The 23,877-nt window shown below is 45.2% G+C and overlaps 1 protein-coding gene across 4 annotated transcripts in view; it reads right to left on the minus strand.

Moving 5' to 3' along the window:
• Positions 1-2,713: 2,713 nt before the first annotated feature.
• The window catches only part of LOC126541557 (uncharacterized), a 95,776-nt gene continuing 74,612 nt past the window's right edge, over positions 2,714-23,877 (minus strand). Inside the window, exons 16-24 of one of the 4 annotated variants that reach the window (XM_055076750.2) lie at positions 22,268-22,463; positions 21,392-21,529; positions 16,614-16,705; positions 15,097-15,182; positions 13,410-13,468; positions 10,850-10,957; positions 9,985-10,221; positions 8,767-8,966; positions 2,714-3,144 (exon numbers count right to left, since the gene is read on the minus strand). In XM_055076750.2, the coding sequence (XP_054932725.1) occupies positions 3,037-3,144; positions 8,767-8,966; positions 9,985-10,221; positions 10,850-10,957; positions 13,410-13,468; positions 15,097-15,182; positions 16,614-16,705; positions 21,392-21,529; positions 22,268-22,463 (1,224 nt within the window). In that variant the 3' untranslated portion in view covers positions 2,714-3,036. Of the gene's footprint in view, positions 3,145-8,766; positions 8,967-9,984; positions 10,222-10,849; positions 10,958-13,409; positions 13,469-15,096; positions 15,183-16,613; positions 16,709-21,391; positions 21,530-22,267; positions 22,464-23,877 lie in introns of all 4 variants that reach the window. The other 3 variants (XM_055076749.2, XM_050188361.3, XM_055076751.2) reach the window with 3 other exon arrangements.

The following is a 23,877-nucleotide window of genomic DNA, read 5'->3' on the forward strand; positions in this document are numbered from 1 at the left end:
TGTACGCTGTTGAATGAAGCAGTTTCCAGAGCTTGTACTTGAGCAACTTCAGCCACCTTGATTGGCATCTTCTAATGGGAATTTGTGGCAAATGTAATTGCATACTGCTGTTAAGTGCAGACCTACAGCAGAGAACTGCTCTCTCACTGCAGCTCAGTGTCTCAACCACAGAGTAGATTGTGCTGCCAATGGCTATGTCTTCATCGCCTTTCTGGTTCTCTACAGCTCCATAGTCAACTTCCAGCAATGAATGACAGGCCTTAACAACACCTGGGCGCACAAATCTAGTCAGGAGATCCTCGAAAAGGCGATTCAAGATGCCCCTCAGTACATGAATCTGAGGAGCCTGTGCCTGACGAAGGCAGTTTGCCTTCTCAAAAAGCGGTATAACATTTTGGAGAAGACAGCACGCCCTATTTAGCTCCGATGACAAAAAATAGAACAGGCGCTCCTCACGGGTCATGTGGTTGGCTTCCTCAGAATCCCTGGTATGAAGTTTCATTTTTTTGCTTAAGGTCCAGAATGAGCTCCTTTCCTCTTTAGTGAGAGTTCATCGCCGTCGGTACTGTTTTTCCAGAGGCCTGCAGCAGTCTTGTGAAGATGTGTAGCAGACTTTAGGGAGTCAGTGCAGGGTTCTTGGGGGTTTGTAAAGAAGTCTTCGGAATTCGGTATGACTCCAAAAACAAGCTCTGCTTGTTGCACTGCTTTGTTTCAGATAAAAAAAAAAGCTGAGTAGTGGTTTCCACTGGTCAAGCAGTCTCTTCAAACACTTTCCCAACGACAGCCAACGTGTCGGCGAATGCTTCAACATCTTTCCGACCTCGGCATCATGCATATTTTGGAACATTCAGTCGAACTTTTTGTTTCGAGCTTTACTCTAGGTAAAAAACAAAATTGTCTACCAAAGCCTTATCAACCTTTACAGGAAGACATGAAGCTCCTCTTTGGGTGGCCAAGTTGATGAGATGGCATGGACAACTTACCCCTACAAACCTGGTTGAGCCTCTCTCAGTACAGTAGAAACACTGTTCCTTTTTTTTTTGCGGATAATGACATTGGCATTGTCCGAACACATAGCCAACAGGTTTCCAACAGGCAAATTCCGAGACTTCATCTCGTCCAGAACCAGATTTGCAATCTTGTGACCTGTCGCTTCACCTTGGATTGTCCCGAGGCAAAGAAAGTGGCTTTCGACTCTACTCGTTTCTTTAATGAAATATGTCGCAACAATAGGGTAAAGCTGCGTATCCCTATTGTTACTGCCATCCACAGCGATCGAAAATACTTGCTGTTTTAAGGCATCCAGCAAAGGAGTCTCCACGTTGGTGGCCATTTCCTGAACAATGCACGTCGTCTTTGTTCGTCCACAGGCGTAGCGTTTTGCTTCTTTGCACTTGGGGGAACATCTTCCGGAAAAGCGGTCCAGCATGATCGCTGACACTCAGCGGGATGTTGTGCTCAACTAAAAATGCCGTGAAGAGGCATTCTGCACGAATCACACCTAGGTCATTGTCACTGCGTACAAAACTTGCTAGGCTTGGCTGGCTGTCCGCGGCTCGCACATATCCCTGATGCTTTGTCGAAGCGATGTGGACCTTGATGTCAGACTTGCCGCCATGTGAGATGTTCACATCACAGGCACACATGGTGCAGAATCCAAACTTCTCCCCTTTCTTCGATGGCACAAAGCACGGAAATTCTGCTATGATTTCAGGAACACTTGGAAGTACTGTCGGGGCATCGAGCCCGCCACTGCACTGCGAAGCCGCTACAGGCCAGAGTCGCACTGCGTCCGATGCGGCAGCTAGTCTCACAAAAGGCGACGCCAACACTGCAGTGACTGAAGCTGACTGAAGTGCAAACCCGCGCGCCCGTGCGAACAAAGGCAACAGCATGACAACAGGTTTTTAGAGGTGCCATTGAGCTTTGGATATGGATTCGTGACTCCCCCAGCAGACGACAGAAGTCACTACAACTTTGCAGCTGCTGATGATACCATGCATACGTATTGCCCTCTCGTGTCGGCGCAAGGTACCAGGGTGTAGTTTTACTACATTTTCACTTTCTTTTTGTTTCCCGTAACATGTTTCCCGTAAAATTTCAAGCAAGATTCGTAAAATCGTAAGACTGCTCGAGATTCGTACATTTTATGGAAAATTCGGAAGAGTTGGCAGCTATGGTATTAATATATCATTTCAGGAAAGCTAACTAATGCAGGTTGTACATATTGTAAAAGCAATGCAAGCACGTGCATCCTATCACTGCTGCTTGACCACATCAACAATGCCACCGACTATCACAACATGATGATGCTGATACTGGTGGCCCATATCCAAACTCACTAAACAGCTACAAGTACACTCCGAAGTTACAAATCAGCAAATGGATGCAGTAATGGTACGTACAAGCACGCATGTATCAATAATATATTGGCTACCTGCACTCAACAGCTGCTAGGGCTGTTGAATGCAGGTTGTTGATCAAAGATTTATTGGTTCACTGAAAATAGATCAACCGGACTTAATGTCCAAAAGGGACACTTGAGCCATCACAGATGCCATAGTGTAGTAGGGCTCCACAATAATTTTTACTTTGGTTCCTTAACATGAACCGAAGTCCAACAACACAACTCTTCTTGCATTCCACCTTAACCACAACATGGTCATCATGGCTGCAGATGACAAAATATAAAAATGAACACTGCAAACATCAGTGGTGATTTTGACATTTTTAATGCTTCTCCAGACAGGGCAACAAGGATGAGAGGGATGAAATGCAAACAGAGAAAAAAGTGAAATATGAAATGTAAAGAACACAAAAGCAGCACCAAGGAGCTTAAGAATGATTGCAGAATGTACCCTCTCCAACACAGCTCTATCCAGCTGTGCTTGAACTGTGAAGGCATAAAAAAAAACATAATGAACAAGGCCAAATTGTTCAACAACTGTCATTGAGACTAATGCGTACATGGTGTCATTTCACACCTCTGAAGTGGAAATACAGAAATAGTGCCTGGGAAGAAGGGGAGGGGCAGGTTTAACATGCGAGCTGCACCTGGGTACGAGATTGGTAGAGTTGCAGGCTGCGCCTGTACAACTGCAAATCCACATTCGTAGCTGGCTCCGTGGAACTTGGCTCATACACCTGCAGTCATTTAAAGAATATGTTAATGTCAATAAGGTTGTGCACATGTTTTTGAGAAATATGCCTTGTGAATATTTAAGGGAGTATAGACACATTGTTATATTTGCATAAAATCTACCACAGGCTTGCTGCACTAAAAGGATCACAATTGGCAAGTATGGAGGTTGAGAAACATTGGATATTTTAATTTCGTACTGAAGTCATTTCAACATTACCGTGATGTAATGACACGGAAGAAAATTTGATGAGGCCATCTAGCATAAACACTAAGCATGATGGCATTCCTCATAAAAGAAAAATTGCACAGGTCTGCCGCCTGTGTTGGAACCGCGAGAATGAGAAGTTTTCGAGGTGCTTGGGTGGACTTTGTTGCTTGGTGCTGATGCCTAATGTTGTTTGCTGTATAGTGCTGATGTTCTCTTTCGGCTTCCAGCTTTTTTGGAAGTCTGCCCAGGCATCTTTGGTGGTCTCGTCTCACTGCCGCTCGTCTCACCACCATAAGATCACCCGTAAACACTTTCACAAGAGCGCATTGCTCGGCTTTCAAATAGCAGTTTGAAAGGTGTTAGCTCTACGGGGATTGAACTGCCCTCCCTGACAAAATACAGGTGTCAAACATTAAACTAATGCAAAATGTTGTGCTGAGACTAGTCAAACTGTACACGTAAGTTTTTGGCATAATCACCTTCCAAGACCAGTCATTTAATTTCACTTGTGAGGAAGAATAAAGTGCATCATTACTGTTATCAAATGCATGCAGGAAACTCAACTGTGTGAATAACGTAAAGGTGAAGCCAAGTATGAGGACGACAGGTATAAGGAGAAACACACAAGGTCGTGTAAAAACTCCGTGCCAATCTCCACACTAAAAATTTGGTGATCTTATTATTCATATTTTGTGCTAGTCTTTGGAGAGGTTTTCAAGAGCATCAAAATTAAAACTGATGTTAATGTAGACGAAGTCTCGGCTGTAACAAGCATTAGAATTAACAGTCATTGCTTCCACTTTAATATATATAGAAACACGATGTTTATTCTGCTAGATACTAGCGGTTGAACTCGCTTATAACAATATTCAAGTGCCACAAAAATTCTACTGCTATAACCCATAATTGTTCTAAGTGGGTTGCATGAAAAAAATAAAAATGGGCAATGGCAGAACTGTTGTGCAATAACTACAATGGTGGGGAGCCCAGTGCCCCTGCCCAACACCGTTCCTCCATCCGGTTGCCGATTGTGTCAAATCGTGCGCTCCGATTGCATGTAACAAGTCGTGGCTGTCGGCGGTCAAGAATGGCGCTGCTATAACTGCAAAGCGGCGTTACGGACGGCAAGTAAGATACGAGCTCCGCCAAACACTGCTTTGGTGGCCCCGAAAGGGGCCTTTCAAAGAATGCGACAAGGTTGCCACGACAGCCTCTAAGCTTTGAGAAATCCAGAAGAAACGCTGGGGCAAGATCACCACAAGCATCTCGCCAGATACATCTCACTGGTTTGCATGAGAAAACCCCATGTCTGTCAGCTTTGTTAATCAAATAACAGGGACACAGACAGAGAAGACAACAGAATTTGCGCTAGTCTTTTGATTAATGATGACACACCAACTAGCCCAGCTTTCTGCCTTGACTGTCAGCTTTGCTTGCGTTAGGCAAAGCTTGCCGACATCCTTCTCCAAGGCATCCAGGTGCTATATGTAGTGCAGCGGAAGGTCCCTCACGAGAACGAAGCCCCGGGGGTCTGAATCATCCACAGGGCCTCCTGTGAGATCAATGTTGAGGCAACCTGCCCTACCGCGTCATCGCAGCCTTCATCGCTGTCACAGTCGCCGTCGCTATGTCATGTAAGCACATTTGCGACAATCACCTCATTGATTAGAAGCACTTCAGTTTCAAAATTTATAGCAATGCGCTTTCTTTTAATCGGCACGATGCTCAGTGGGCAGATCAGCCATCTTCCGTTTTGGTGGCGAGCCGAACGAGGCTGAGAAACCATGTGGCCAGAAACTACTTTGACGCAACCAACAAAAATGAGCATGAGCGACTTAATCCATTGGCAGAACTGCACAGCATGAGGGCCTGCGAGCAATCTCACAGCAGCGCCCAGCGAAGTTGGTGTGGGCCATTCGTGTTTCGGAGGGTGGGGCGGCATAGAGCTAAGGGCACAACCCATTTGTGTTCGGAGGGGAGGAAGGGTGACGGGAGACAGGCGCGTGAGCCTGGTAATGTGGAGAACAGCTTGCAGCGGCATGCAGCAGCTCGAATTTCTCTTTATATTTTAAAAGATTTTGCATTCCATTACCTTTTGATACGGGCACCCAGAAGCCAGACTCCATCTTTATAACCAATAATGCGGCATGGGGGCATTGTAGTAAGTGGGTTATTTCACTACAGAAAACATACAGAAGTTGATGGTGCAGCACCTTCTCATTGTTATAACCAATATATAGTTAAAACCGATATTGTTATAAGTGGGTTTGACTGTACATTGATGGAGTAGCCTTTTGTTTAAGGCACTGGTATTCCAAACTGGAGGTCTTGCATTGTGTTCAAACCCTGCAATCACCAGGAATGTTTTCTCTATATATATTCAAAGCAAGTCATGTGACCATCTGCATTATTCCAGCCTAACAATTCACGTCACAGCAAACACTGCGAAGCATCTCTTCCTGTCTCCAAAGGTATATCACTTCATTTCAATAGTGGCAGCATCTAGCACTTCTACGAATGGTTTTTCAGACGATGTTCATACGGCACTGACAGATAAACAAAGTATAGTTAAGTTAATCTTTTCAGAAAAGTGGAGCTAGTGCTTATCAGTGGCAAAATGCTAAAATGTCTTCACACAGAATGACTTCGTGAAAACTGTTTTGAGGCACAGATGACTACTCTCCCCTGCTGTAATAGGATCTCATAGCTGTTCGTGCATGCCCCAGATGAAGAGAAGATCTTTATTGGAAGACAGAGAACTTTGATGGCATTCAAATGGCCACTGACATGCTACTTTCCATAGGGAGGAGGAACAGAATTAAAAGATTCCAGAGGAGAGTGGAAAAAGGTAAAAAATATACTGCTAATGTATGACTAGCCCTGATAACGACATTTACCTGTGAGAGAATGGCTAAAAATTCAGGTCCTTCTATATCACAAAGTGAACATTAGGTAAAACTTTCCGAGAAGGCCAATTTCTGAATGGTAAGTGAACAATGAATCAAAGGGGCACCGCTGCCTATCTTTGACTTTCCACTTCTGGCTATCCACGGCAGACCACAAATAGAGGCGATGCGCGCTCGCCACAATCTCTCTAAAAACTTGATGGATTGCAAAGAGGGTGCTTGGCCTTTACCTCACTCAGTCAACTGGGTACGATCACCTTTAGATTTCGTTACTTCTAGCATTATCTTCTAAGCTTCTAACACACCGTTCCGCCTTGCAAGGCGGTGCACTACGAGTGGCAGCAAACCACCTGAAGCTTTTTTTTCTATTTGTCCCGTGAAATCTTCTTCCTGGTCATGAACAGTGCGCCATGCTCTCATGCATGCATGCATGCTTATACCTGCATCAGGTTCAATGCAAATTGCAGACACTCATCCCCACACATTGCAATACCTTTTTGGTTCATTTTCTCTACTGGTATCCCTTTTAACACCTCTCGCGTGCATGCGGTGATTTTTCTCTTTTCTGTAGTTGGTGAAGGTGTCGCAGCTAGCCAGTGTTTGCTCCCTCTCTCCACTGTTTACTTGGGTGGCAGCTCAAAGCCGATGTGTTCTAGCTAGGCCGTTTATGTCAGAAGAATGCACCGGTTCAGTAATGCTCACACGTTCGTTAATATTCATTAACTTACTGCTCTCATGATCAAACAATACTGTTTTTCATTTGAAATGTTTGAGTGTTCACAGGTGGCAAGCATTTTCACGTTCCAGCCGCAGCCCCGGCTCCTTCAGCACAGGGGAAGAAGAGAAGCACCATGAGCCGAAACAAACTTTCTGAAATCAAAGCCTAAGCAGGGGGCACAAAATTTCATGCATATAAGGCGTACCCGATATCCTGCTTTTTTGTGTCTTGTCAAATGATGACAAAATGCCAACTCATCAATGTTGCCGATGGGCAATGTGATTGTTGCAAGCAGGCATCCTCGAATGATTGTTTTCGGGGGTATAATCACTTAAGCGTGATTTCGCGTCTTGGCATTGGCATCGGACACATCGGAGGCCGTTTCTTGCGCTGAGCAAAGTGACGAGCACTAGTGCACTTCCTATGCCAAGTTCCACAAAACCTTGCGAAACTGATCGTATCTCCAAATGCAAGCACATATTTTCAAGTTGGCAATGCGTAAATAGGCCGACTTTGCAGAGCATGTGCCAACGTCACTGGTCGCTGCCTACCTGGTAGCATGCTTACATTTATCCCGTGGACAGCTGTACCACTGTTTGATTTCACAAACATTGGGCAGCTTTGGGTTGTCTTGGGATTCCAACCCACATGACTTCTTATCAGGACTGGAACTGGTTGGCTGCCGTCTGGCTGTCAGCGGGCTGCCAGAGCTTTGCAAAATGAGGAAGCCCACTGTTTCGAAGGGCAGAGCATAGGACCTAAGGTTCCACATAATGTCAGTGGAGCGTGACAAATTGTGTCCATTTTGTCGTTCCAAGAGAAAATCTGTTGTTGTGATATGCAGGGCATTCAAGTAATGCGTTTTCTATAGTCTCTAAACTAGAAACAGTTATCGGCAGTTCGCCCTACACAACACAGGTAACAGTTCGTGAATGCTATGTTCAGGACATACAGTGAAACCTCGGTGATACATCACGGCTGGTATGAATTTTGGGGCGATACAAATTCGTACAATTCCCCGGCTGAAGCATGCTGCATACTATGAGCCACATTTTGGATGTCCCGAACGCTCCCCTGCGCTGGTTGGGGCAATACGATTGAGAGAGCCGCGACGGCCATGACCGCCGGCAGCAAAGGGATGAGGAGGCTGTGCCGAGCACGCCGAGATGGGACGGCAGACAGACCATTTCTATGTTCGTAGCGCGGGGAGAGGCTGGCAAAAGGCCGCTGATAACACAGCAGTACATGCACACACAGTACAGAGTGAAAACGATCCAACAAAGGAGCGAGCCACAACAGCCCCGACCGCCAGCAGCAAAGTGGTGAGGAGGCTGCGCCAGGCACGCCGAGGTGGGTTGGCAGCCGGACCGTTTCCATGTTCGCAGCCCAGGGGGGAGGCTGGCAGAAGGCAGCCGATAACACAGTGGCAACTGCGCACACTGTACATAGTGGAAACGGTCTGGAACTGACAGTCTCTCCCATGTCATGCCGCTTGTGAGGCTTGCACTCTATGCTATATCCAACGCTCTTGTGAAGGCGGTTTTGTGAAGTTTGCACACAACTTCCAGAATTAGCTGCTAGTCAACCTGGCGAAGAAAGCCCAGAAAGACATCCGGGACTTCTTCCATTGTGAATAAATTTCCAAATATGAGTTTGTGGCTCTTTAACACGCTGATTTCATTTGTTTTTTGGTAATGCAGCTTTCGTGTGATATGAATATTTTACGCGACTCCTTGAGATTCGTATCACCGAGGTTTTACTGTAGATGGCATGCACAGTCTGACAAGCCCACCTTGCAGAGTGCCCGGCGCAACATGAGATCCCGGCGTGCTGAGAGGGCGCGGCAGTAGCGTCCGCATGACTCCAGTGCCAGGTTCTGTTGCCTCCGTGCCGCCACAGCAGCCGCGTGAAAGCCTGCCGTCAGGTTCTCCAGCTGGAAATCTCCATCCTTCTGTGCTGCTCCATTTCCTGCTCCTGCTCCTTCTTCTCCGTCTGCAGAGGGCATGAACAGGAATACCGGGAATGGTCATGCTTTTTCGTACAGTAAATATAATGCTGTATAGGCCTCTATAAATCTTGTTCCACCAGGACAGTAGCAGTGTGCTACCAAGAGTGCCACCTTGACCTCCTCGAAGAGCCAATTTCTCAACAACAAAAAATAGGTCACAAACCATTGATGGCTGATTGTCAAAGTCAAGCAATAGCTTCCTGGTAGGCCTGCTTAGATATGGTCCTGTGGACACCTACTGGTTAGCCCTAATGGGCTATGAGGCACGTGAGTGCTGTGACATTGCATAGCCTCTAGAATCGGCCTGTCCTACGCACCACATTCAAACCCTTGCGAGGACACATATGCACTGGTATGTATCGTTATCAGTCCACCAGATCACCACCGATTAATAAACAGTTTTCGGGATTGGCCCAGTTTACTCAGCCAAAAAGCCATCCATGCAGAGTGAAGAAATGAGCCCCCACCCACTATAAAAATAGGAAGAAAAAAAAAAAGCAGCTCAGGTTTAAAAAGTTGTCTGCCCAACCACGGACAAGTGTGCTCTACTCCCCACACCATTCCCCTAAACTAGGACAAAAAGCTAATAAAATTTGGAAGACCATGTACAGCAAAAACAAAGGTTCCCAGATAGACACAGGCCTCATCACCTACAATCCTTATCCAACTTGACCAGCAATGACCCCTGCCAATGTGTTTCGGTACTAAGCAACCCCAAGTCAAATTTTTAACAAAGGTTCCCGAATACACACAGGCCTCGTTACTTTCAATTCTTGTCCAACTTGACCAGCACTAACCCTTGCAATTACGATAAGCAACACCAAGTCAGGTTTTAAAAATAGTGATATTTCAAATTTCATCACTTTCGTTCAAATCTTACCATCGGAGATATAATTTTTATTGAAGAGGCCCCAGACTACGTGACATAGGAACCTGCCTGACCCCAAGTACCTGGTAAGAGGCAGATAATGCTTTGTGTTAAATCAGATCTGAAGGGCTCACCTTGCTCATCTGGTTCCTTCTTGTCGTTTACCAGCTCCTTCTGGCAGAACTCGACCACCTGCTGAGCAAGCTCTTCACCGGCCAGGTCTCTCGAGATGCCAATGCGTGCTAGCACACGAGCTCCCGAATAGCGCTCGCGGGCAGAACCACGCTTCTCACTTGCGGTGCCCTCCTTGGGCTGGCTGGTTTCCTTCACCAAGATTGACCAGTCAATGTCCAGCACGTCTGAGATGGCCGCTGCATGCAACAAACGCAGAAGGTCTTGGAAACAAGGAGGGAAACTAAGCTTCTGCTGCTGCTACCCCAGTTCAGGAGGCAACAGCTTATATTGAACACAATTCTCAAAGACAATAACAGTGCTAACACACACATGGGATGTCTAAGAATGAACACCAACCAACCCAATTTCACGCATTACTACACCATGAAAGGAGAAAACCAATCTTCCACCATTAGACGTCTGTGCAATGCGTCATGATGAGTGTAATGCGTCAATATGACTATGTTTGTCGAATAAAGACAGCTGACATGTGGAAGGCAATTCCTTTAGGTGAAAGCAAGAGACTTAAGTTTCACATTGTAAAAACAGTGTTCATGAAGAATACGTGAGGAATTCAACTGTTTTAGGAATTTCTACTGCACTCTCTTATGATTAAATGATAAGAAATCAGATACACTTCTTCACTTGCTTCAGCAAAAGCGCTACTGTAGTGGTTTTGGTGGTAATTGGGTGACTCCATCATGCCACTTTTCTGCTAATAAACATTTGATGATATGCACAAATGCTTTGCTCTTTTTGATACTTCCTCCCAACATATGTAAATTAGAGCACAAACCACAGCACAGACATCATTTGAACACTCACGTTCGGGCTCAGGAGCAGGTTCCTTCTCCTGAGATTCATCAATGAGGGCCTCCAGTTCATCATCGCTGATTGGATCAAACTCATCTTCCAGGGTGGTGGCACCTTCTGCTAAGAAATGGCAACCCATTTTATTCAATAAAATAAGTGCTTAGTTCAGGAAGTACAGGGGCAAACCAGGATAACTTGAAAAATCGCCAAAAGTAGCCAAGACTCATTCTATTGCAGTAGCAACAAAACAGCCTTCTGCACCAGGCTTGTTGCAACTGCTGCAATTCTCTGCACACATCATCCTCGAACCATCCTTTATTACCATCCTTGATGGTAATGTGCTTCTGATTTTGATGGCTACAAAGGAGGAGGAGGAATAAACTTTATTAGTTGAAATGAGCCGACGGTAAAATCGTCCGAGGTGGGCGGCGTCCCTAGTCCAGGATGCCGTGGGCTTGAGCTGATAGCTCAAGCCCACGGCATCCTGGACTAAAAAAAGAAAAAAGAAAAAAAATAACTTCCTCTATTACCACACCCTTTGATGCGCATGAGGAATTCCTGCTGTTTCTGCTTGTACAACTCATGGCAAACTTTAGCAACTGTTTTTTTGGTTTAGAGGTATTTGTTACATGGAACTGCAAGTTCTTGTGTCATTGGTTCAATGACCTCCCCCATCCCATTTCCAAATATAGAGAAAAAAAAATTGTTTGCGCATTACCTTTATTTATTTATTTATTGCAAGGGGGGTGGGAGGGGGTGGGAACATGGCTAGGCCACCCCGACAGCCCTAGTTTGATGGTGAGTGACAATGCCCAAATAGTGAACAGTTGGGGTGCACTTAAGGTATGTTAATGAAGCGCTTTGCTATAGTCAACATGCCATCTGCAGTGAGCAGTCATAGCAGTGCTGCATGCCTTGATGCTAATAACAAGCTGTGGCTCACGAAACCTTGCATTTGCCCTGAATATTAAAGTGCCCATCATATCAAGCGAATTTCTATCAGAAAACTGTAATTAAGAAACATTTTTTTTTCTCATGCTCATATTGTATTCACTCGCACTCACCAGAACTCATTCCCATTCATAATCACATCCACTCAAACACACTGGTATTTGTTCATGCTCATGCTCACATCTGCCCACACCCTGTGTCACTCAATCACTCCTTTATCTCACACCCGTAAAATGCGTGTAGAGCAAGTATGAATCAGTGTGCTCTTGAGTCAGTATGCTGACCTATGGAGTCAGGTTATGATGACGAAAGAGAAATTTAAGTGCAGTTGGTGCATACAGTCGAACCCAACTATATCGAACCCGTTTACATCGCATTACCTTCTACATCAAACAATTTCTGAACATGGTATAGTTACAATGAGTATATATAGCAAAAATTATGCTTACATTGAACAAAAATAGCAGCAACTCCTGATATATCAAACATCAAGCGGTGCAAAAGTGCCCCCAGAAGTTGGCCTTCCCTTGCAGCAGAAGGGAAACCAGCCGACACATCCCAAAAGTGGTGTAGCCCGGCAGTGCGGTTCCATCCACCCGCTCTTCCTACCGTGACCGCCCCACATCGGGCAAGCCGTCGAAAACCCCCATGCAGTTCAGCATTTGCTCAGACAACCAATCAGAGGCTCTCGTGCCCTCGTGCAAGTACGAGTTTTCTAGCTGCTTTTCTCATTCATTGTGTTTGCGCCTTGTGGGCCTTCTCCTGCAGTGTTGCCGTGATGGCTTGAGTGAAGAGACAGAATTTGCCTTTCGTTGCGAAGCTCAAAATCATAAATTGAGTTGAATGCGGTGAGTAGTCTGATGTTGCCGCAGCATACAAGATTCTGAGGAGCACTCTCAGTGCCATCTTAAAGAATAAGGGGGAGATCAGGGCTAAAGCAGACAAACGAACCAGTGCTCGTGGCGCCCGACGCCTACGCACGGTCGTATATAAGACATCAAAGCGGCCGTGTACAAGTGGTTAATCCGAAACTGCTTCCAATGTGCCCGTGCCCAGTGATAACTCTGAAAATTCCTATGAGTGCGACAAAGCCATAGCCAGCGTTGCTGGAGTTTGGAGCGAGCTGTCAGAATTTCCGGAAGCCGTTGACGGAGCAACGGTCGACGAGTTTTTGACTGTGGATGATGGTGTCACGACCGCGGGAGAGCCCGAAAGCGAAGACTACATTGTCAACATTGTACCGAGCACAAGTGAAAGCGGGTACAATGAGGAAGGCAAGGACGATCCTTTGCCCACATCCTCCAAGGTGACTGGTACATGCGCACTAGTCCGGCGCTTCTGCGCAAATGTGGAAGGGTGCAGCCTCAGATGCTTCGACTTTTTACACAATGCGGAGATGCTGTCGCAGCCGTAAAGTTGCACAAGCAGAAGAATACAGGACCAAAAGAAAAAAAGAAAAAGAAAAATTTTAGCCAACTCAACCATTCTAATTTCTGAGTACCCCCTCAAAGTAGTGGGCGGTACACCAGATCGATGGGCAGCAGCAATGGGAGAACCCTGGCCTCAGGTCATTTTTGCATGTAGTAAACACATTTCACTGCATTCAGCTTTGGCTACGTACCTCCTTGAGCTGAACGCGGAGACTCATCAGGACTTATGGGCACTGCATCCACTTCAATTCTGAAATACAAAAGAGCAACGACTAAGAAAGAAGGCACGGTGCTTTGTAAAGTTGATCAGGAGTCAAATTTAATTTCTCAGAAAAATCGCAGATGATAAAGTAGCAGCTTTTGAGGAATGTATCATATATATTCTCTATTGAGGATTGTGCTTAGCCAAATTTGACTAGTCTATGTACACACATAAATGAGTGGCAGGTATGCCTGCAGGGTAAAACAAAGCAGCAGATCCTTACCCTGTCTTTACTTTTGCAGGTACAGTTGTATAAAAAAGCAAGCAAACATCTAGTTAGTAAATGACAACCACTGCGCAAGAAATATATATAGACCCCAGCCACATCTGTACACACTACAGTACCGAAATTTCCATTTTATGGATAACAACGATTTCAAGAAATGTTTTCCCATCAAGTGTTTTTCAGATTTGCAAGATACAGTGGAACCCCGTTCATTCGTTTTTCACCGGACCGGGGGAAAAACACGTAACAGCCAGGAAAACGCAACAGTGAGGAAAGCTCCGAAAATGAATGAAAAAAGTGCAGCTTCAACTATAGACAATTTATTTCCACAGAGTGCGCTTAGGACTTAAAAAAGTCTAGAATGGTGGCTTGCCGTTTCTTTCGCTTCCTAGAAATCGCCACACGTTTCTTAATAGCCTGGAAGGCCGCATTGCTGTCAGCGTCGCTGTGAGATGCGACGTATCTGCAGAGGAGGTCCAGAGCCGCGACGGTTTCTCCAAAGCTAGGATATGGCAACTCCCCGGCATCACGCGGCTCGTGCTCCTCATCGTCACCGCGCCACGGCAATGGCAACGAACGAAGGAATATCCGCGGGAAATTTTGCCCTCTTTGGCGTAATCATGCTAACGTGCTAACGATTGTTTAGTATTGATGCGGAGCGCCCGTGTCCGAGCAGCCCGGTTGCGCGCGGCGCGGCGTGGTTTCGCTAGAAATGTAGAAAAGCGTGGTTTCGCTAGAAATGCCTAGCACGATAGGCGGAGCAACGCCATGAGCAACGCCAACTTCCGGTTTCACTTTAGCTTCACACAGAGTGACGTCAGGGCCTCTCCCCCGAGTTTCCTTCCTCCGCGAGTCGGCCCATACAAAAACCATGCAGTGACCGTAATCACAGTGATGATGATAGTGAGAGCATTTTTCACAAATAGCCACTTAGTGGCGGCCTCTCGAACTGGCGTGCGGCTTCTTGCAGCCAGTTCTATAGCCAAGCCCGGCCAAGCCCAGCCAAAACTTGTCAAAAGCCAAAATGGCGGTTGGAGCGCGTTGCCTACTTTAGCCCAGGCGGGTTCGGGGTGCTAAGTTGCCACGTATCATGCGGGAACGTTTTCACAGCTACTACGTAACAGCAGGGTTCCTTATACATTGGATCCTATGGAAGCTATGCCGGGACCGGATGAAAACGACGTAGCAGCCGGGAAAACGCAGCAGTGAGGAACGTAACAGTGGGGTTCTACTGTATATACAAGCACTTAACATTAAGCCTAACATTAAATTTTGGTGCAAGTAGTATTCTTTAATCAAAGACTGTTACATGAACAACTAAGCAATAACTTTCTTTTTTTTCGAAGTTTTTTTTTTCCAGATTTGCAAAATTTAAAATTGCGAAACTTACAGATTAGGGTCTCCAGCTTCGTCTGGCTTGTCTCGACTAGCAGTGTCCATATGAGCATCAGATAACACATCCTTTTTGTCGAGGTCCTACAGTGGGTGGAAAAGAAACCAACATTAGTAAAATGCAGCAAGGCAAAGACTAAGATCAAATTACACACATCATTTGCCACATTTTCTTGCAAGTCCAATGAACCATGATTCCTCAATATAGAACAATGAATATGAAAACGTATACGGCAATGATGGAAATTTCCTTATGCACATGGACTTGAACGAAATTCGTATTGTGCATTTTCCGGGGCACTTTGGCAAGGTATGATCGAGAGTTCTGCAGTCTCTCTGCAAGTTAATTTTAAAGATATGCATGAACAGCCGCAATCTATGCATCGGAACAGATCATTTCTATCCGACACCCTGTACTTGCTGCTCGTGATGTCGGCAAAAGAGCAGTACACCAAGTGTCAACATTTTGCGCAGTTTTAATCAACTTCAGCAGGAACCTTACTGCTACGAAAAACTGCGTCCAGCTTGATCTGCTTACATAAAGGTCTGGCAGCAATGTGCCATTCATAAAGCGGTCCTTTTTATTAAGAACATTTAGAAATCATTGTAGCTGAACACATTATCTTGAGATGTCGCTACTAGAGCTCCAAATTCCAATGCTTTCCTACTCAAACGTCACCAGTGACATCACTAGATGCAGCTCTACAGTCTGAACGGTCCAGCTTCAGCTCTGCTGCAATGTATTTTAGATTACTTAAAATACTATCTGCATTTTTATATGAATTGAATTATATCGCATGTAACGCGAGGTGCCGAGAAAATTACCAGTGTTGCCCTCTGAAGGTACCCATAAATAGGTAAAAAGGACCGATAAATTGTCCTCTGAACAGTTGATTTGCTTCATTTGGTGGAAAAGGGTTGATTAACAATGGAGAAAGCCACGAGCCAAACTTCTCTTTCTTGAATTTTACACTGAAAAGACAGCTGGTAAGCGAGCGTGGTGTCACAAATTTGAAAGTACCTATTCGCTTGTATTCTGGCCATATTGGCTTAAAAATGTTTTTGAAATTTACTAGTTATGCATCTTTCAGTTTTTTTTCTTTTTTTTTAAGAACACAATTCAGCCCTTCTCTGCCGATACATGATTAACCAGAGCCAAGCAGACACTGTAAAATATACTGTCATGGCAAGGTGGTACTCTTTTTTGTGTGTTTTTCTGGCTTACCAAGCATTTAGAAGAATTCATTGTTGGACTAGTTGGCCTTGCATTGCTGATGAGGAAAATTAGCACAAACAAAAAGACAACGCACACGAAAAGCTTGACAAGCGCTAGTCTGTCTTTTCCTCCTGTGTATGTTACTTTTTTGCTTTCGTTAATTTCTTTCGTTACCAAGCATCCTCTCACAAGGAAGGTGGCCACTTTGCTATTGCAAAAGTGTCAATCTGCTGACACATTTGAACTTATTACGTGTCTTTAGTGTCTCTTTCACGCAGAGCAACTTGCAAGATGCTCACCGCTGCCTGCTCGCCCCTTGTGAGGATGTCATCGTCGTCGTCATCGCTCCAGTCGCTGTAAGTGTCTGCAGCACCAGCTTTCGCTTCCTGGCCTTCTGAAAACCGCAAGTACTTTTCACATCACAATGCTCGCAAAAATGGTACCAGTCATATAGCCTCTCTTTAAAGGGACCAACAATCGATTTTCAAGGAGCTTCATGGCACAATTGAAAGTTCATTGCTGAACTTATCTACACATGCACTGGTCACTCAAAAAACATTAAAAAGTTTTATAGTAGTTTCCCAATCAGGCACGTACCCAAAGGGAAGGGCGCCCCCCAAAATTAATTCGCATACCCCCCCACGCCCCCCCCCCAAATTAATTGGCATACCCCCCCCCCCCCCCCGCCCCCCCCCCATCACTCCTCGCACACATTCCTAAAGCGCAACCAAATCAATCTTGAGACTTGACAGTTGTTATTCGTGGTCAACATTTTGTTACCTTTTTCACTCCTTTTGGATGGTGGTAGTTATCGGCATCTACTGGGATGGGAAGTCCAGTTTCCTCATCGATTCAGTGACCGCACGATTAACTCGAGTAGCATTCAGTTGTCACCATCTATTCAACGATCATGCACATCGCTGTTGCTTCTTTAGTTGAACCTTCTTTGTTTTGGCTGATCCAGGGACCAGGAAAGGGATTCGGTTCGTAGTCAACTGGTCTGTATGCTCGTGGAGCAAGCTGCGGCCGGAGAAAACTCCACTAGCGTTTAACTTTTTCTTTTGCTTCATTATTTCCTTGAGTGACAGCTCGCCCATTGCTGGCAGATCCTTGGAACCACACAACCGTGATATGGCTTAGATAAGGTGGAAAATAATATAATACGAAACAGCATCCATCATAAAACCCTGCAATAACTGTTAAGCCCATAAGCAATAAGACTGTCACCCGTTACCTCTTCTAGTTTTTCCCTAATTGTACAGCACTTTTCGTGCAAAATTGACAACTAGAAACAAGACTCGCAAGGAGTTGAGAAATTAAGCGATTTACTAAGGGAGAGAGCAGAGGCAACAGCCAGACAGGAATGAAAAGCAAAAATTAACAAATTTTACCGCTGTGAAAATATTTATGGATCAGCGTCTTTTGATTTGAAAACGAAATAGAGAAAACGCCGCCAGAAGTGGAGAATAATTTCGCGTGTCTTTAATGATGCTTCTACAGTTATCAGTCGAGCCGCCTGATGTTGCCACCTCTCGGCTGTGCTTATGTGGCTGTTTTTCTAACTTTCCGCCGTGGGCTCAGTACGTATAGAACCACAGCGTCCTGTGCTCTACGCGGTTGTACGAGACTGGCGGCTACGCATCGTTACACAACTTCCCAAATAACAATACTAGTCAGTTTTGGCACTTGGTGGAGCAGTAAATGAGGGATCCAAAAGAACCTGTGATTGTTCCACAAATATTGTGAGTTCTGCCTCAGCGTCTGAAGTTGCTGCATTCATACTTCAAGCCTTAATACTGCATCACGGTGCTCCTCGCGTCCTCCTGAGCGACCATGGAAAAGCATTCCTCTCGCAACTAATAGACGAAGTACTCAGAGCCTCTGGAACCACCCACAAGACTACCTCCAGTTACCATCCGCAAACCAACGGCCTAACAGAACGATTTCATCGCATGCTGTCAGACATGCTAGCTATGTACATGTACATCGAACCAGATCACATAAACTGGGACGCAATTTCGCCATTCGTGACTTTTGCGTACAATACCGCCATTCAACGCACGACCGGTTACTCGCTATTGTACCTTGTCTATGGTTGTTCACCCTCTTCCTATCTTGACGTCTCTTTCTTCGCGCCAACTGTCGATCGATGCCCATCCTCCTGTGAAGAATATGTGTCCCACATTCTGCGTTCTCGCCAGCTCGCCCGCATCAATGCCGACGCACGGCAACAGGACCACAAGCAGCATTATGACGCCTCTCACCGCGTCGTGTGCTTCCGCCCTGGCGAGGAAGTGCTACTCTGGACACCAGTTCGTACTCCTGGCTTGGGCGACAAGTTTCAGCTTCGGTTCATCGGCCCCTACAAAGTCTTGGAGCGGACCTCTCCAGTTAACTATCGCGTGGCACCAGTTATTGTTCCAAATGACCGCCGCTGCCGCGCTGCTGAGGTTGTCCACGTTTCCCGTATGAAGCCTTTCACGAGGCGTTCACCGCCCCTTTCATTGCAGCCAGGATGGCCGCTCTCGCGCGAGGGGACATTAGTGTGGGCATTTATAAGCTATACTTTGTCATCTGTACATGATCATCATCATGTGGGGTTCATATGGCGTTCTTCTTCATTGCTTGTGGGGCTCGCTCTTGTGTGATCCGTGCTTTGGGCGTGGTTGGTTCGCCGCATCTCCGACGTGTAATAAACGTCGTAATAACTGCTGCATCACAAGATATATTTCTCTATAATTATTTCAGAGCTAATTCAAAAAAACGCTACTAGAAATCTTTATTTTACAATTTCACTTGTTTACTTGTTCTTGGCAGAGTTCTTTCTGCGCTTCTTTCCTGCGGGAGTCCATTGATGTGGTTCCTTGTTTGCTAAGTAAAGGAGAGGTGGTGTCTTACAGGCATGCCTGTGAACCCCTCCTCCACACACACACACATTTGCATGGAAAAGTTACGATGTGTAGCCCCCCTCAACCCCCCCCCCCCCTAAAAAAAAAAGAATTCTGGGTATGTGCCCGTTCCCAATACACTACCCTGGTAAGTTCCAGGTGCACAGACACTGGAAACTCTATTTACTGAGAGTTAAGGTGGTGGTGGCAAATAGTGAAACATGGAAGCAAGAGAAAGCAGCTTCTATAAGACTATGAAAATGCGGTCATAGTCATTGTCAGCAAAAGTTAACAGTCCCCTGCAATGATGTATATGCTAATATATAGAGACATTTTTTTTTTCCTTTAGCTGCACATTCTCCACGCGTTGCAGCAATTTCTTATGGAAGATATTTAATGCCTTTCAAGAACTTTGAAAGTCTTTGAGAGCATTTTGCATGAGTAAAACAATGTTGCATTTGGAAGCTCAAAAACAAAACATTACCTACTACAATTAGAAACGAGAAAAGAACCCTTGATGGCCAAAAATAATTGCAACCTTTAATTAAGGCATTTATTGAAGTTTATGTGTTGCTTTGAGATGTCAACACCCCCCCCCCCCACCTAGGGAAAGAAACAATTAAAAAATAAACAAGCTAACTTCCTTTTATTGCACAGAAATCGTAAAGGCACTTGAAAAAAGTGAAGCGCACGAACCACCACCAACCACAAGGCTCTTAACTAGTTAGCATTGGCTCGGCTTCACTGACGTCACTGACTTTTGTCATAGCACTCAAACTTCAGGCTTTCAGTGCCTTGAAAATAGCATTGTGAATATCAAGGGCTTTTAAGCATTTCAAGGACTGCAACAATGAAGGAATGGTGGGGGTGGAGGCACTTGCCAGATGTAGATTAGCGTTAGAAAAGAAAGACACCGAGTGAGTGGAAAATATAATCCATGAGAGCATCAGAAGGAGAGTAGGAAAGAAAGCATGTAGGGAGCACGCAAGCCAAAGTGCATGCACTTGAATATGCAAAAACATTGATCACGGCAGGTAAGTTGTTCCTGATGAAAAGAGGAAGGCATTCATTAACAATTAAGAGGGGACATATAGACGGGAGCCCCTGTGACAGGTATGCAGGCCTGATGATGCTCTATTTGCCGAGTGATGTCTGTTTTTCAGTGATCCATTATCCTGAGTTACATTTAACGACATCATTAGGCGTTTACCATGAGCTCTGTCCCTCTCAATGGGCAACATGAGCTTTTAATTTGCACCAGACTATGACTGCACATTTGATTTGGCTGAGCAATAGAACTCATGAATAGCTTTTATTACAGAAAAAAATTGGCTAAGCTCTATGTACAGTGCTCAGTGATTGATACGCAATACTCGGACAGTATGGCAGCCGGTGATTCTTATGCCACCAGTGAGTGCTGGGTGATTGCTGAGGGGGCCCAATTGCGTCACGATACATCAAAATGACTCTCGCTTTCATGTGACACAGAAGTGCATAAGCTCAATGTCCCCAGCGCTAAACAGTGGTGCAAAAAAGTGCCAGCTGCCACGCTGTTTGAGTAAGGTGTTTCAACTGCCGAGCTCTGTACACATGCAACCAAGCAGTAGCAGTTAGCTGTGAAGGCACACCAGTTTCTTCATTTGTCATGCAGAGTTATGAGCTCTATTTCAAGTGCAGCTTCTAGTCAGAAAATACTTCAATATACTCTAAAGTTGTATGCACAGCCCCAAGTGCCGTCATCAAGGTTGCAGCAGTAATCAACAGAATATTTTCAATTCAACAGCCATAAAAATATCTGGCATAAAATATTACACAGCCATAAGCATGCAGCTTTCAACTTGCACTTGTTCCTGACTGCACATGAAGAAGCGGGATTGCATTTAATTAAATTCAGAAAGAAAGAAAGAAAAAGGACTACATGTTGCTGCTGCGATGCAGAACGAAAAGTCTGAATGTTTTGCAAATGTCACAGCAGACACTGCGAATATCTGACACATCCATGTTTACCAGAAGTTGCAAGTGTTTGAGGTCATTATGCAGAAGACTTGTTTCATGCCTAAACGAAGCACATAAGCAAAGAAGTCATCTTGAGAGGGTTGAAAAAAGGATGCCTTGTGCAATAGGACCCCACAGACAACGGAAGGAGGATATGGACAGGGGGTACAAGCGGCAGCACCAGCGAGACAGACCCTCATTGTCATCCTCAGACTTGCACTCCTCGACGAGCACCATGTGCTTGCTGCTGTCAGAGATCTCAGCCTTGGTGGGCGACTCCCCGCCACTCTCCTCGCTCACGGGGGATGCCACCGCCACCTTAGGGGCTGCCGCTGCGTGCAGCACATCAGAGTAAAACAAGGGATGACGGGAGGGGTGGGGCCTCAATGTGACCGCATTCCACACAGCAGCACACAAGAACACAGGAGGCTGGCTGTGAGAACAAAGTTACCTTAATTACCTGAGCCATTGCCTTAAATAAATAAATAAATAAATATATAAATAAATAAATATAAAGAAGAGGTCTTTCAAGTGCAAATCAAACAAGATGATGCTCCTGCAAAATATAATGTCAAAGCCAGCTGGCTTGAAGAACCAGCTGGTCCGATACCAACTATTTGCTCCGCCGTGCTGGGTGCACTGGTATGGCAAGCACCCATGCAATGTGGTGTTCATATCAACCATTAAAATGCCACCAAAAGCATTTCATCTGATCAAATCAAAATGATCGCAACGAAGCTCAGAGCTTTGTTGAGCACACTGCACACTACAGTACAGAACAATGATCCCTGATCGCGTCTCTGATCCACAACATCAAAGTGAAAGTAACACCTTTTTTTTTTCTCTATTTGAGTGTCTGAAAAATTAGCTGGCCAGTTGTATGGGGAAAATGTTCATCTCGGCTGCCTAATCCTTGTTGCACATGACTAGAACTAAGGGCAAGATATTGAGCAATGAGAAAACTGAGCAATGAGTGCACCATGCTGTATTCTGGAAGACACAACTTAGGCCCCAATAATATACAGCAGCTTAAGAGACAAGCATGTGGACAGATAGTTTGCTGCACCCACCTTCAGGCATGCTGGTATCAGGTGACTGGTCAGGTCTCTCGGCAGCTTCATCCTGACTACTACTGCGGCTAGTTTTGGTTGCTGGCGCCTTCTCACGGGCATGTCGTGGAGATGAACCACGGCTGCCCCCTGATCCGCCTTCTCTGACGTCATCCGTTTCGGGTTTCCCGTCTCCCTCGCCGCGCTTGGACACCTCCTGCCATAGGAGCCGCGAGTGCAAATGGGATACCATCACACTTATGCCGCTGTTTAACACAGTCGGTTCACCAGTTTTGCAGCCCACTGACATAATACAAGATGTCAAATTAAAAGAAAAAACAAGTACAATGCTCTCCTGTGCACAGTAAAATGAAGAAATTCTTTCGGAACCAATAAACTCTGTCAGTGCTGCACTGGTGACATTTTCTAGCACTGAATACAGCTATGATATGACAAGGAGACACGCACACAATTATGGTCACATACATCTTCCCAATATGTCACAGCAGTCACTATTTTCTAAGTAAGCTGACCAAATGCTTAGGTTATAATGGCTCAATTACCAGTTAGGTGACCTGCTTAAGAGTAGACAATAGTGTAGATAACAAGAGTGCTCAGGCAGTACATGGCATAAAGGAGTCTGATGTCAAAATAGTGAAAGTGCCATGGATGTGCCGCAACGAGGAAAGCAACAAGCAGGTGCGCCAAACCAGGCCAAGAATGTTCATAGCTCTGTGTCGCTTCCAGCAAATGGTAATGGTGACATTTTTCTGACATCATTATCAAGGGCATCAGTATATATGTGTGTGCCTTTTGTAATGTATTCCCTTGCTTTTCGCAAGCAAAATTTTGCACTGAGCCCTCTCAGGGTGTCTACCAAGTTGACATTTCCAATTTCCGTGAGTTTTCCAGGTTTTCCCCGAGTGGTTTTGCGAAATTCCCCCTAGTGAAACAGAACTTTGTTTTATGTCGAGACGGGCTCACACCATGTTGCCCAATGCTATCACTCTCTAGTAAACATCTTAAAAAATAAAAACGACTTAATCCTGTTTGAATAGTAAGTAGTAGCGTTTATTTTATTCAAAAAAGAAAACAGAAGGAATAAGGGGTTAGTAGACTGCACAGTGAATAAAATACCTTTGAAACGAATCCCACTACAAAAAACCACTGCAAATCGAGTTGACCATTCTCAAATACGGATAAGAAGGAGATGCATACCAAATGAAATATTTTCGAATGTGAACTATTTCTATCAACTGATAGCAACCTCATTGGTATGAGGCCCGAACTTTGTCACAAATGAGATTCTCTCTCAACAGTTGGTAATTAAGTCAACCTCAACTGTCCTGACATACTCTCAGCCCCCGCACATGCCTCAGTGTTGCACTTCACTGATTTCAAGATTTTATTTTGGCTTGGATGAGGGAAACCTGCATCTCAGCGTCAGCCAGCACTTTGTTTTTTAGAGCTCAAGCTACTTCAAAGAAGTGGCAGCATGCTTCCTTTCCTGTTCATTCCTCAATGTGTAGGCCCTTTCTGTTCTCGTCCTTCCACCGCGCGTTTGCCCCACGGACCATCTGGAGCATCCTCTTGGTTAGTTGCACAGTCATCGTCCAATTTTTCGCACTCCC

This window comes from Dermacentor andersoni, chromosome 2 (genome assembly GCF_023375885.2).
Source record: "Dermacentor andersoni chromosome 2, qqDerAnde1_hic_scaffold, whole genome shotgun sequence".
Lineage (NCBI taxonomy): Eukaryota > Metazoa > Arthropoda > Arachnida > Ixodida > Ixodidae > Dermacentor > Dermacentor andersoni.